At 45.5% G+C, this 13,149-nt stretch overlaps 1 protein-coding gene across 1 annotated transcript; it reads right to left on the reverse strand.

Annotated features, from left to right (window-relative positions):
- Positions 1-6,965: 6,965 nt before the first annotated feature.
- LOC141099154 (uncharacterized) lies at positions 6,966-12,736 on the reverse strand. Its single transcript, XM_073587300.1, has 4 exons — positions 12,547-12,736; positions 9,292-9,428; positions 8,486-9,162; positions 6,966-8,375 (listed from the first exon to the last, which is right to left on the reverse strand). The coding sequence occupies exons 1-4, from the start codon at positions 12,734-12,736 to the stop codon at positions 8,279-8,281; spliced, it is 1,101 nt and encodes a 366-aa protein (XP_073443401.1). The 3' UTR covers positions 6,966-8,278.
- Between the last annotated feature and the right edge of the window lie 413 nt (positions 12,737-13,149).

Here is a 13,149-nt window from a genome sequence, read left to right on the forward strand (position 1 = left end):
ACACTTCTTGCATCCTGGGAGCTCCACGGTTGTGGGGTCCCATACTACTGACCACCGAAAGGAGGATTGAACTGTCAGGAGTTCGTTGCACCGTTGTGCAGGTCAAAAGGACAGTTCGCGGTCAGCTTTTGAAAAAAAAAAAGGAAATGTTTATCTGTGATTTTTATGTCTGTTTTTCTATGTTCCTCTTACAGGATAGTTTGTGTTTACTTGTTAGACTGACAGAGCGGGGATACTTAGAAGAGAGGGAGTGTCCATGTCCAAGGAAGGGGGGAGAAAGAAGACATGCAATGTTATGTTGTTATATGTTGGTTTTAAAATGAGCAAAAGAAAATGAAAAAAAAAAATTATAAAAAATGGGGTACTTGTGCTATTATAAAGTTGTATGATGTATAATATGCAAAGTAAAATGCAACAGGTCCGGGTAAGGGAAGGTCTGCGGGACCAAAGGAAAGTGTGAGATCCGGTAGGGATCTAAGAGTTGAGGAGGTCTGGGAGACCGGGACGCCGACCATGACATGTAATTGAAAGAAGGAAAATGAGTGGAAAGACGTGAGAAAGACAGCCATCCTAGGTCAGGTCCCCAACACCACGGACACCCCTGAAGAAGGAAAGGCGGGCACCGGCAATGATCTGGTAGGTGAGTGGCCTCGATCATGGCGTACCGGATAGTGAAAGGTAACAGTAGGGGAGAGTAGGGGAAAGATACACGCCGTAGAGAGAATACGGGTGTACCTTGCCCAATTTGAAAGACGTTGTCATGTGGCATGCGCGCTGGTGAGTAGCAGTAGGCTGCTCAGAGCATAGTGCTCCCAGTATGGTTCGGCCCCCGCAGATAGTGGGTTTGGCTCAACTTCTGGTCCGACAACAGAATGTAGGTGTAGATTCAGAACGACGAAGGCAGGGATGACGATTGTCGAGGACGACAATGGACAAAGGAAGGAGGAGTGTAGGGAAGGTGACCTGACGGACGGACGGACGTGTCAGAATGGAGAAAGATAGGTATGCACAGTGTAGGTAGGTGTCAGTTATTATAGAGGGGAAACAGCTAGGAAAGTGTAGTGGACGTGCAGTACCTTGGGATGACCATTAGATGGCAGGGTGGAGTGTGAGCAAAGGACTTTACAGCAGCTTAGGGCTTTAGAAACCGTTGGTCATGGGGGGCGTGGTGACAGTTAGAGTGACAGTTTCAAGGAACCGGGAGAGTTATAAATTCTGAGGGAGGGTTCCAGAAGATTCCAGTCCCCAGGGGGAGCTCAGGTGAAAGGAGGACCACGCCAGTCTGTGTGCCCTGAGGAGAATCCGACCAAGGGGACTGAGGAGAGGAAACGTCAGGGGGGTGGTCCTGACAGGAAAGGACCGCAGCAGAGACGAGGCTCTGGGTGGAGGACACCGTATGTGTAACGACAAAACTGGCCAGTAAAGTGCTGATGGTGTACGGGCCTAAGGCGGCCACAGTAACTGAGCTGTCAGGATTGTCACAGTGTGAGACGGGACGGTACGTAGAAATACGTCCCTAGTGTAACGTACGGTGTTGAAGCGGCCCTGGACACGGAGGGCAGAGAGAGAGATATCGCGGTGTGCCGCGAGGACCGTCAGTCGGACGGTGAACAATAAACTTGGACCTGTTGCACCCAGAATCTGCCTCATCGTGTCTCTGTTATCATCTCTGCGCGGTAAGAAGTGGGACCACCCCCTATCACCCCCCCCAGCTCGGCACCCCACCACCGACACTACACTGGCAAACTACAGTATGTCAAAGTTCCTTACACTTGCCAGTCCTACTCTCACAACAGAGAGTCTTACACGTGGGAAACGAATGGAGAGGATGGTTCAGGAGTATCTAGAACTGAATATAAATACCATCAGGGAGGGTTTGGAGCCTTTCACATTTTGGTCTCCCAAAATGGATGAGTGGCCTGAGCTCGCCTCACATGCCTTGGAGGTTTTATAATGCTCGGCAGCCAGCGTTCTCTCAGAATGTGTCTTCAGCACTGCTGGTGGTGTCTTGACAGATAAGAGCAGCCGGCTGTCCCCTGAAAGTGTAGACTGCCTAACTTTCATCAAGATGAACAAGTCATGTATCTCCAAGGACTTTTGCACCCCAATCGCAGACTGTACAGACTAGGTGACATTGCATTTTTTACTGTGATGCATTAATGTCACATAAATGCACTCTGTGATATATTTAGTGTGGCTTCTATGCCTGCTGTGGCTGCTGCTGTTGTTAGCACAAATTTGTGGAAATGTGAATACTCCTGGTTTAGTGTGCATCTGCTGGATTGAGTGTAGAGGAAGGCCTGTCAGCCCCTATTATACTATTCCTACTGTGGTGAAATTGATGCCACTTCTGTGGTATAAGGCCCTCATTTGTTTAACTGTGAACACTCCTGGTTGGGTGTCCATCTGCTGTATTGGGTGTAGAGGAAAACCTATCGGTCACTATTATACTATTTCTACTCTCGTGAAATTGATGCCACTTCTGTGGTGTAAGGCTCAAATTTGTTTAAATGTGAACAGTCCTGGTTGGGTGTCCATCTGCAGTATTGGGTGTAGTGGAAGAACTGTCGGTCCCTATCATACTATTTCTACTGTGGTGAAATTGATGACACTTTGGTGGTGTCTGACAATAATTTTTGGAAATGTGAGCACTCCTGGTTGGGTGTCCATCATTGGATTTGGTGTATCGGAAAACCTATCGGTCCCTATTATACTATTTTTACTGTGGTAAAATTGATGCCACTTCTGTAGTGTTAGGCCCTTATTTGTTTAAATGTGAACACTCCTGGTTTGATGTCCATCTGCTGGATTGGGTTTAGTGGAAGACCTATCGGTCCCTATTGTACTATTTCTGTTGTGGTGAAATTCATGCCACTTTCGTGGTGTCTGCCAATAGTTTTTGGAGATGTGAACACTCCTGGTTATATCTCCTTCATGCGTGTTGCCTGTAGCAGTAGGCCACCAACACTATCAGGCCTCCACTTCCTTGGACTCAACTACCCGCGTTACTATCCTTAAATTTTTCTGACAATTATAGTCCACCAAACTGATATTTGTGCCACCTGACTGTGACTCAGCATGAAAGCAGGTAGAGGTGTTGCGTGTGGTATCTGGGCTCCCAGCAAAGTGGGCCTACATCGATCCCTCACCCACCTCGTCTTACTGTGATGTTCAATTGAAAGCTGTAAATGCTGTCCCAGACCCTGATACCTCATGCCTAGCTGATTGCTGCAGTGCAGTTCCATGCTAAAAATTGTACTGTGGGTGAATTGAGGCCACTTTCCTGGTGTATGTCCCTAATTTAATGTGTTTTGGCAGCATTTGGGGCCGTTTGCATGCGTTTTTGCCTCCCATTGAGCTAAATGGCATTCGGTTATGTTTAGCGAATATTCAGTGAACTAGTCAGCGAATATAGCAAATTTGGCGATCATAATCCGAACTGAACTTTGAAATAATCACTCATCTCCAGTCACTAGGAGATTTAGATGGAAAACCCAAACTAAGTGCTCAGCATAGAGCGCCGGATAAATGTGATCACAAGCGTTATGTAAAATGTTCACAATAAAAGCTTCAACTTAATCCACAAATAAAGCAAGCCCTGGCTCAGGTCCATCATCTGTTAACGGAAATATTGGGGGCTTCCAAGTTACTGGTAGCACAAAGGCTCTGGAAAAGCGAAATGGCTCTTCACCCGCCAAAAGAACTTCATCAAATTCTCCTCTCCCAAATCCAAATGCCCCCCTCCCTTATGAGCCACGCAGTGTAGCTAAACCACATATTGTGTCCACGTTTGGCATTGCTGAAGGAATGAGAGCCCACCTAACATATGGATGCATGCCTCCAGAAGCAAGGGTTGGGCATAACGTATTGGTGCCTGCAATGTACTGGTCACTAAAGTGTACTGTTCACTACAATGGCAGTTTGAAATTTTCACTTGGCAACATTCAATGCTGCTTTTTTCTGGAAAATACCCATGGAGTCAAAATCGTCACTACACCTGTAGATATATTCCCCAAGGGGTATAGTTTCCCAAATGGGGTCAATTGAGGGGGAATTCTGCTCTTCTAGCAATTATGGGCTCTGTATATGGCGTGCGCAAACTGTTTTAGGGAAATCTGTGCTCCAGGAGTCAAATAGCGCTCCGTTCCTCCCGAGTCTAAGTTCACATTTGCGTTTGATTCTGCAGCGTATGGCCTGTTTCACACTTGCTTTTTCTTGCAGCGTGTTTTTCCCGCAAAAAAACGCATTGAAAAAACGCATACAAATGCATACAAACGCTGCGTTTTTTTCAAGCATTTTTATGCGCATGCAGGAAAAAAACGCAGCGTTTTTGTGCGTTTGTATGCGTTTGTATGCGTTTGCGTTTTTTTACAGATTTTGGAAAAACCCCCCAAAAAAGAAAAAAAAAACATTCAACAACACACAAGACCAATGGGACTTCATTGTGGGTGTGGTATGTTAATATATAGACCCTGTCTACAGTATTCTTCACATTTGCTTGATTCTTCTCGTGACCATGGATCTGCGCTGGAAGAGTTTTCACTTCAACTTGGATTTGGACATCGCGATGGCTCAGGCGTATGCAGTTGCTTGCCAAGAACAAAGGAAGAGAGAGAGGGAGCGAAGACGGCAGCGGCGGCGTATGTGGATACATCCAATTGTTGAACTCCGGGAGAGCCGTGGGGCATACCACACCCTCTACAGCGAGCTCCAGGCAAACCCGGAGAAATTTATAGATTATATCCGGATGTCCCAAGAAAGTTTCAGGGATTTGGTTGCTCGTGTCCAACAATCCATCTGGAGACAGGACACACAGCTCCGTCGTGCGATTCCTCCTGAGGAACGGCTACTGGTGACATTACGGTATGTAATATTAAACCAAGGGGTGCAGTCTGATGTTTTTTTTTTAAATTTAGTATTCAAAACCTTGGGTAATTAGTTTTCGTGAATGTACTAATATTTTATTTTATAGTTTTTTAAAATAATATACATAAATATTAATTTTACTTCTTTGTCTGTTCACAGATTCCTGGCAACTGGAGAAACCCTATCTTCACTACACTTCCAGTACCGTATTGGAATCTCTACCTTGTCTGGAATTGTTGCTGACACCTGCCGGGCTCTCTGGAATGTTCTTTGTCCAGAATTTCTGCCCCTGCCCACCGCTGAAAAGTGGATGGAAATTGCTGACAAATTCTGGACAGTATGCAATTTTCCCAACTGTTTGGGAGCTGTTGATGGTAAACACATACGGATCATCAAACCCAAAAGAACTGGATCTGAGTACTATAATTACAAAAAGTACTTTTCAATAGTACTCATGGCCATTGCGGATGCCGGATGTATGTTTGTAGCAGTGGACATTGGAGCATTTGGCCGTGGTAATGACTCACAGGCTTTTAAAAACTCAGACATGGGCCGGAGGTTGTATGGAAACCAATTTAATTTCCCTATGCCACGGCCTCTTCCTCACACCGAAGCTCCGCCACTGCCCTTTGTAATGGTTGGCGATGAGGCTTTTCAAATGTGCGGAAACTTACTGAAACCCTACTCCAGCCGGGACTTGGACCACACCAAAAAAATATTTAATTACAGGCTGACCAGGGCCAGAAGAACTGTCGAGTGTGCTTTTGGGATTCTTGTCTCCAGATGGCGAATTCTGGGCACGGCCATTAATCTTAAACTTGAAACAGTCGATGAGGTGGTGAAGGCCTGTGTGGTTCTACATAACTTTGTGATGGCTAAAGAGCACCCGACCTTTGAACTGAACGATGATGCTCCTAACCCATTGCCTGAATTCACTCAGCACACTCTCAGGTCATCCGTTGAAGTTGGCCAAATGAGGGCCAATTTGCGGCCTACTTTATTTCTGATGTAGGACGGGTGCACTGGCAAGATGAAATGGTGTAATGTTTTTGTTTGTTTATGGTAATAAAAAACCTTATTTGATACCATTACTGAGTGCACTATATTTTTTAAAATCCAATTAAATAAAAAACTTCCCATGTATAACTGAATTTTTTGATGTTCACACACCTGGGCAGGTAAATACACATATGAGTTAAAATGCAGCATTGCTAGTCTGCGTGAAATATATTGGAACGAGCAAAGCTGCAGGCCATGAATCAGGAAACCAATTTTTTTCAAGAGAAAATTGTCAAACTAGTTGAAAAAAAAGTATGTGATTTTTTCAAAACCCAACCCTCAAAACCCAACCCCACCCAATGAAAGTCAATGGGGAATACAAGTCAGCATTGAGTGGATGAATGTAATCAGCTCAATTCCAACTTTTATTTAAAATTGTGGTAGTGTATAAATAGACAAGTTTCTAGAGTTATTACACTAGGCCTTGGAATGACTATACTAGGCCGTGGTATTTAAAATATGAGTATAGTAGGCCTTGGGCCTACTAGTATAGTCATATGTGAAATACCACGGCCTAGTATAGTCATACCAAGGCCTACTGTAATAACTCGATTTTTACCAACTAGGATCTTGTTTCACGAAAAACAAACTGGTGAAACTTGACAAGTTTCAACAGTTTGTTTTTCATGAAACCAGATTCTGTTGTTAAAACTAGAGTTATTACACTAGGCCTTGGAATGACTATACTAGGCCGTGGTATTTCAAATATGAGTATAGTAGGCCTTGGGCCTACACTAGTATAGTCATGTGAAATACCACGGCCTAGTATAGTCATACCAAGGCCTACTGTAATAACTCAATTTTTACCAACTAGGATCTTGTTTCACGAAAAACAAACTGGTGAAACTTGACAAGTTTCAACAGTTTGTTTTTCATGAAACCAGATTCATGTTGGTAAAACTAGAGTTATTACACTAGGCCTTGGAATGACTATACTAGGCCGTGGTATTTCAAATATGAGTATACTAGGCCTTGGGTTGGTTTTTAACATGTATTTACCCATCAGTGTGTGTGAGCGGCGCAAACAACATTAATGAAACTTTGTAATGGTGAACCACAAATGTAATTTTATTTTTAATCACAAAAATAAACCAAAAAATTATTTTTTCCGGCGTTTGGGGGCAGATGGTTTCAATTTGGGGGTGTGCAGGGAATATGCAACACTTGCAGTTGAAGACGGTGTTTGAGGGGAAGGGGCAACAAAACTTGTGGGGGAAGGTAGTCCAGTTAAGGGAATTAAACTAGGAACACTTGGAGGAGAGGAAATCTGTTCAGGTACATTTGTTGTAATGGCATGTCGCCGTAGGCTTGTGTGCCTGGACCGACTTTGGCCCAATGCCCACCTTGATTGATTTCGCCTTGAACTTGGGGCAAATATTGAGTGTAGGTCCCCCGTCTGCTGGGGTGGCTGCTGCTGCTGCTGAGGTGGCTGCTGCTGCTGAGGTGGCTGCTGCTGCTGCTGAGGTGGCTGCTGCTGAGGTGGCTGCTGCTGATGTGGCTGCTGCTGAGGTGGCGGCTGCTGCTGCTGCTGAGGTGGCTGCTGCTGCTGCTGAGGTGGCTGCTGCTGCTGCTCTTGGTTGGCAGTGCTCGTCCTTGCAGGAGGACTGGTGGCGGCAGTGATGGTCCAGGTTTGCGGAGTGGTGGTGGCAGGGCTACTACATGTTGTTGTAGCGGCAGGGCTGTTCCATGTTTGCCTAGTGGTGGCTGAGCTCCACGCATGCATGGGAGTGGCGGTGGTGCTCCAGACAGGAGCAGCGCTTGCCATGGTGGTGTCGGTGAAGTGACCAGCTGCACTCAGACTTGTGGTGGTGTAACGGTGGGTGTCCTGGCTTTGAATAGAGGTGTCCGTGCAGTGGTATGCAGCACAAGTCGGTAGTGAGGTGAAGCGAGTCAATGGTGGCACAGGTGGAAATGACACCACTGACTGCTGACCGTACCGATTATGCTGCATAGCCTGCAAGAAAGCATTGTTGCAGGCCTGCAGCACATTCAGCTGTTGCTCAGGACTAAGGTGTTCCGCCATGCCCTTTTCAATCTTACTAAAAAAATGGTGTGCTGGTCTGTTGAGGTCGGCCTCCAGACGGTCAAGGCGCTGTTCTACAGAATTGAAGCGGTGTTCAAAGTGGTTAAAACCACGTTCCATGAGTGCAAAACCGCTTTCAACTCTGTCGGACAGCGACTTGAGGCTGGAATTAAAGGCCTCGCTCAAATGCATAAACTCGGGCAAGACATTCCTGTCCAAGGCCCTCTGCCTCTGGCGGGTAGTGCCCGCATAACCAGTGGCAGAGACCTGGGACAGGGGAACACCTGATGGCCCAGCTTCCTGGTCACCAGCTGTGTGTGTGGCTGACCTTCAAGGTGCTTCATAGCTGTCAGATGGCTGGGACGGGTCAGAGGACGTCCGAGGAAGGACCGCTCCAGGGCCTGGTTGTAGGGTGCTGCTCCAGGTGCTGTGGAAGAAAGGAAAATCATTACTACCATGCCTTTACAAGAAGCATCAGCTGTGGATTAGAAAAACACAGATTAATAAAAATAAAAACCCAAAATTTATAATACTTACGATCTCGTGGCAAGGACCGGTCTTAGGAACTGCAACGCGTGATAGTGACGGTATCTAGTTCTGGTCCTTGACGCAGATCCACTGCGAACCTGGCCCTCAGCACGAACATCACTGTTGAAGCGGTCCTTGATCGAACGCCAACGTGTTCGGACTTTGTCCACTGTTGGGAAAAAAAAAACAGTGCCATCAAGGACAACAGTCACTGCGGCACAATATAGCAATACAATACTCAAAGCAGTCACTGTAGAGCCCGATGACACTGTTGGGTTTCCTGCTAGAATATACCTAGCACGAAACCCAACAGTGCCGTCAAGGACAACAGTCACTGCGGCACAATATAGCAATACAATACTCAAAGCAGTCACTGTAGAGCCCGATGACACTGTTAGGTTTCCTGCTAGAATATACCTAGCACGAAACCCAACAGTGCCGTCAAGGACAACAGTCACTGCGGCACAATACAGAGCAGGGAAATACTCACTAAACGCCTTTTTGGAGGATGCTGTGGCGCTGTCCCAGCCATCCATCAACGCTGCGGCCACCTCATTCCATAGCCGCCGGGTCACCACATTGTCCTTGTACAGCCGGTCACGGCTGTCCCACAACGGCGCACGCTCCTGGACCAGGCTGATGAGCTGCTCATTATCCAGGTAGACGTCTTCATCCCGTTGTGGAACCTAGACAAAACACATTCATTAGAATAATCAAATTTAAATTGAATAAAAAGTTACAAAAAAAAGAAACATAAAAAAGAGTAAAAATAGAAGATAAAAAATAAAGAACATTACAAATCATTTGATACATACATTCCGTATCACCACCGGGACTTGGCTTCGCTGCTCCTGCTCTTTGCCCTCACTAGTCCCGTCCGCAGAAGATGATGATGATGATGTCTTAAAAAAGTTGAAAAAAACGTAAGAGATTTGGAGTAGCAGCAGATATACTTACCAGATGCACGAAAATAATCACCTCACGGTCTGCTTGCGCCAATTCCTGCCGCGATGGGGAATATTCGGATTCTGAAGACATACTGCATGTAAAAATAATAAAAATCATTAGTACATACATAATTTAAAAGGACAGGCATATAATGTAATATACTCACATTCTTGACGCTGATAGAAGATGGGTTCCTTGGTGACTGTCTGCTCTCCAATCTGTCAGTGTAGTAGTGGCAGAGTTTTGGCAGGCACCTCCTTTATATAGACTTTTTTTTTTTGACTTTAGAAGTTTATAACTAGTACAACAAGTGGACACCACCAAAAAAACGCAGCGCTAAAAAAACGCATACATGCGCATGCCAGTGCGCACGTATGTGCATCCATAGGCTATAATGGCCATTTTTAGCGCAAAACGTGCGCATACGTGCGCATGCGCTTTTTTGCAGGACCAAAAAATGCAACATGTAGCGTCTGTAAAATACAAACGCACACCCCAAAAAAACGCAGCGCATGAAAATCGCATACGTGCGCATGCCAGCGCGCAGGTATGCGCACCCATGTTAAATATAGGGGGAAAAACGCATGCGCACGTATGCTTTTTTCAAGCGCAAAAAAACGCAAATGTGAAACCAGCCTATCATCTGCATTCTCAAATGCATGCAAATGCATGTTAATGCAGCATTTTTATCCGCATCATTGTACTCATGATGCCAAAAAAACGCAGCGGTTACATGAGAGTGTATGCGTTTTTGCATGCGTTTGTGTTTTTTTGCGCATGCGTTAGAAATTTCCAATTTTTTCCAGCAGCTTTTTCTTGACATCAGACACCCAGTAGGCATGTCTCATGGGATTTCTATACATATAGACACACTGCATTGAGGAAATCCTCATCTTTGGCTGCTGTATCTAGCTGCAAGATTGATCTTGACCTGGACAGCTTCCTAGAAGATCTGTATTTACAATTGAAGATGACTGCTGCCTTTGCTTTTGCTTGTCAAGAACACAGAAGAGAAAGACTGAGAAGACGTCGTCGTCGCTATTGGCACCACCCCATCCTTGAACTCCGAGAGAGCCATGGAGCCTATCACTCTTTGTACACCGATCTGCAGCAAAACCCGGAGAAGTTTTTTTACTTAACGAGGATGTCGCAACAGAGCTTCCATGACTTGCTGCTATGTGTCCAAGGATTCATTGCCAGGCAGGACACACAGCTCTGTCGAGCAATCCCTGCTGAGGAATGTCTCTCAGTCACCCTGAGGTACATACTGTTGAACCCTAACCCTACCCTATCCCTAACCCTAACCCTATGCAGTGTACTGACTTTTGTTTTTCATTTTCTTTTATGCAGATTCCAGGCTACTGGAGACATTGCCCTTGTTACATTTACAATTCTGCATTAGAATATCTACCCTTCTGGGATTATTGTAGACACTTGTGCTTTAGTTGGCATTCTGTTGCAAGAATTTCTCCTCCAACCCACAAGTGAACTCTGGATTGAAAATGCTTCCAAATTCCAGGAAATATACAAGTTTCCTAACTGTGTGGGGGCTGTGGATGGCAAAGACATTAGGATTATGAAACCATCAGGAAGTGGAACAGAGTTCTTCAATTATAAAAAAATATTTTTCCATTGTTCTAATGGCTATTGCAGGTGCTGATTGTAGATTCATTGTCGTGGACATTGGTTCATTTGGACAAGACTCGCAGATGTTCAAAAACTCAGACATGGGCCAACGTCTGTATGGGAGTGATTTTAATTTTCTGCCGCCACAACCTCTGCCCAACACTGATGGACCGCCAATGCCTTTTGCTGTTGTTGGTGATGAGGCATTCCAAATGTGTGCCAACCTCATTAAACCATACTCAAGTCGGAACTTAAATCACACAAAAAAAATTTTGAACTACAGACTGATAAGGGCGCGAAGAACCATGGAGTGTGCCTTTGGATTGCTAGTATCGATATGAGCACATTTTGTGCACATCCATTAATCTAAAAATTGACACTATTGATGAGGTTGTGAAAGCATGTGTAGTTTTGCACAACTACATCATAGCAAAAGAGCAACCAAGCTTACAACCTGAGGAACCCATTACATTGCATGATTACTAATTTCACCCTATGAGAACCACAGTGGAAGTTGCCCAGATGAGGGATAAGTTTGCTGCTTACTTTGTTTCAGATAATGGACATATGGCATGGCAAGATGAAATGATTTAAGCCACTAAGTTAAATGTACCTGTTATGCTTTGTACCTGTTATGTTTAAAACATATCTGTAATGTCAAACATTACATACCTGTTATGTTTAAATGTACCTGTGATTTTACAATGTACATGTAATGTAATTTACCCCTAATGTTTGCTGATTTAATTATAAAATACCTTACCTCAAAAAGAAAGTGTGTTTGTGTCGGTGGCAGCGCATAAAGATAACATAAACACAAGATATAGTGCTGACAAAATACAAATTTTATTTTCAACACTTTTACAAACAACTTTTATTTTAAACACTTTTACAAAAAAAAATAGTTAAAGTTGGGGTGATTTGTTCTTTCTTAGGGGTTTACGTGAGGGTGAAATGGGAACGACCTTGGGGGTGTGGAGCTGTGAGAATTGGGTGGTAGTTGATGAGGATGGGTTTACAGGGGAAGCGTCTACAGGGGAAGGGGCAGCAAATTGAAGGATTGGATCAGGGATGGCAGTGGAGACATTGGGATAGATGACAAAGTGGAATCATAGGAATCGGAAGGAACAGACAGAGACACAAAGGAAGGTAGTGACAAATTGGTAGGGGAGGGTGGAGGTGGTGGGTTCAAGATGGCCAGATTTTTTTGGCTCCTGGTTTTGGTCCTGATGCCAAGATTTTTTTTTTGGACCTCGCTTTTCTTTGCTGAGTGGGAGTGATGGGCTCTGTAGCAGTCATTTGGCATGGTGCTGGACTGGGCCACATTGTGGATACTGCTGGCTGCAGGGGTGCTGTAGTGGGCAGGGGTGCTTTAGTGGGCAGGGGTGGTGGACTGGGCATTGGTGGTGGACTCGGCCGCATTGTGGATACTGCTGGCTGCATGGGTGCTGGACTCTGGAGCATAGAGGATGATGCCAGCTGCAGGGTTGAAGAACTTGGCAGCGTGGTCGCTCGGTGAACTGGAGGCGGTGGTGGTGGCGGATAGTTCGGTGCTGTAGGAGCTGGATAGTAGTTTGGCTGCTGGTAGTATCCTCCGGCCTGTTGATTGTAGGATTGTGACTGCTTCTGGGACTGTTGCTGCTGTTGCTGTAATCCGTGGCTGTAAGCAACCTGGCAGGCCTGCATGACAGTCAGCTGGAGTTGAGGCATAAGTTTTTCCGACAAGCTCTGCTCAATTGCAGAAACAAAAATGTTGCGCGGGTCTATAAAGGTCGGCTTCCAGGCGGTCAAGGCGATTGTTGACTTCCTTGAACCCACTCTTCACTCTGTCAGCAATCAATCTAACCCCATCCTGGAAGACCAAGCTTAATTGCAGAAACTTGGGCATGCCTGACCTCTCCCAGGTCCTCTGCCGCTGACGAGAAGACCCAGCAAAAGTAGAGGCAGAGGGATGGGAGAGGGGAAAACCTGATGGCCTGGCTGCCTCTTTCCCAGCCTGTGAAGCCTGCAAGGTTGCTCCATCACTGGTGGATGACTGGGACTGCATCTGTTCAGTGGCTAGTAGATGAGGGCCCACTTCAACCGAGGATGATCCAGGT

This window comes from Dendrobates tinctorius, unplaced genomic scaffold, assembly GCF_039654945.1.
Source record: "Dendrobates tinctorius isolate UK_male_01 unplaced genomic scaffold, ASM3965494v1 ptg000098l, whole genome shotgun sequence".
NCBI classification, from domain to species: Eukaryota; Metazoa; Chordata; class Amphibia; order Anura; family Dendrobatidae; genus Dendrobates; species Dendrobates tinctorius.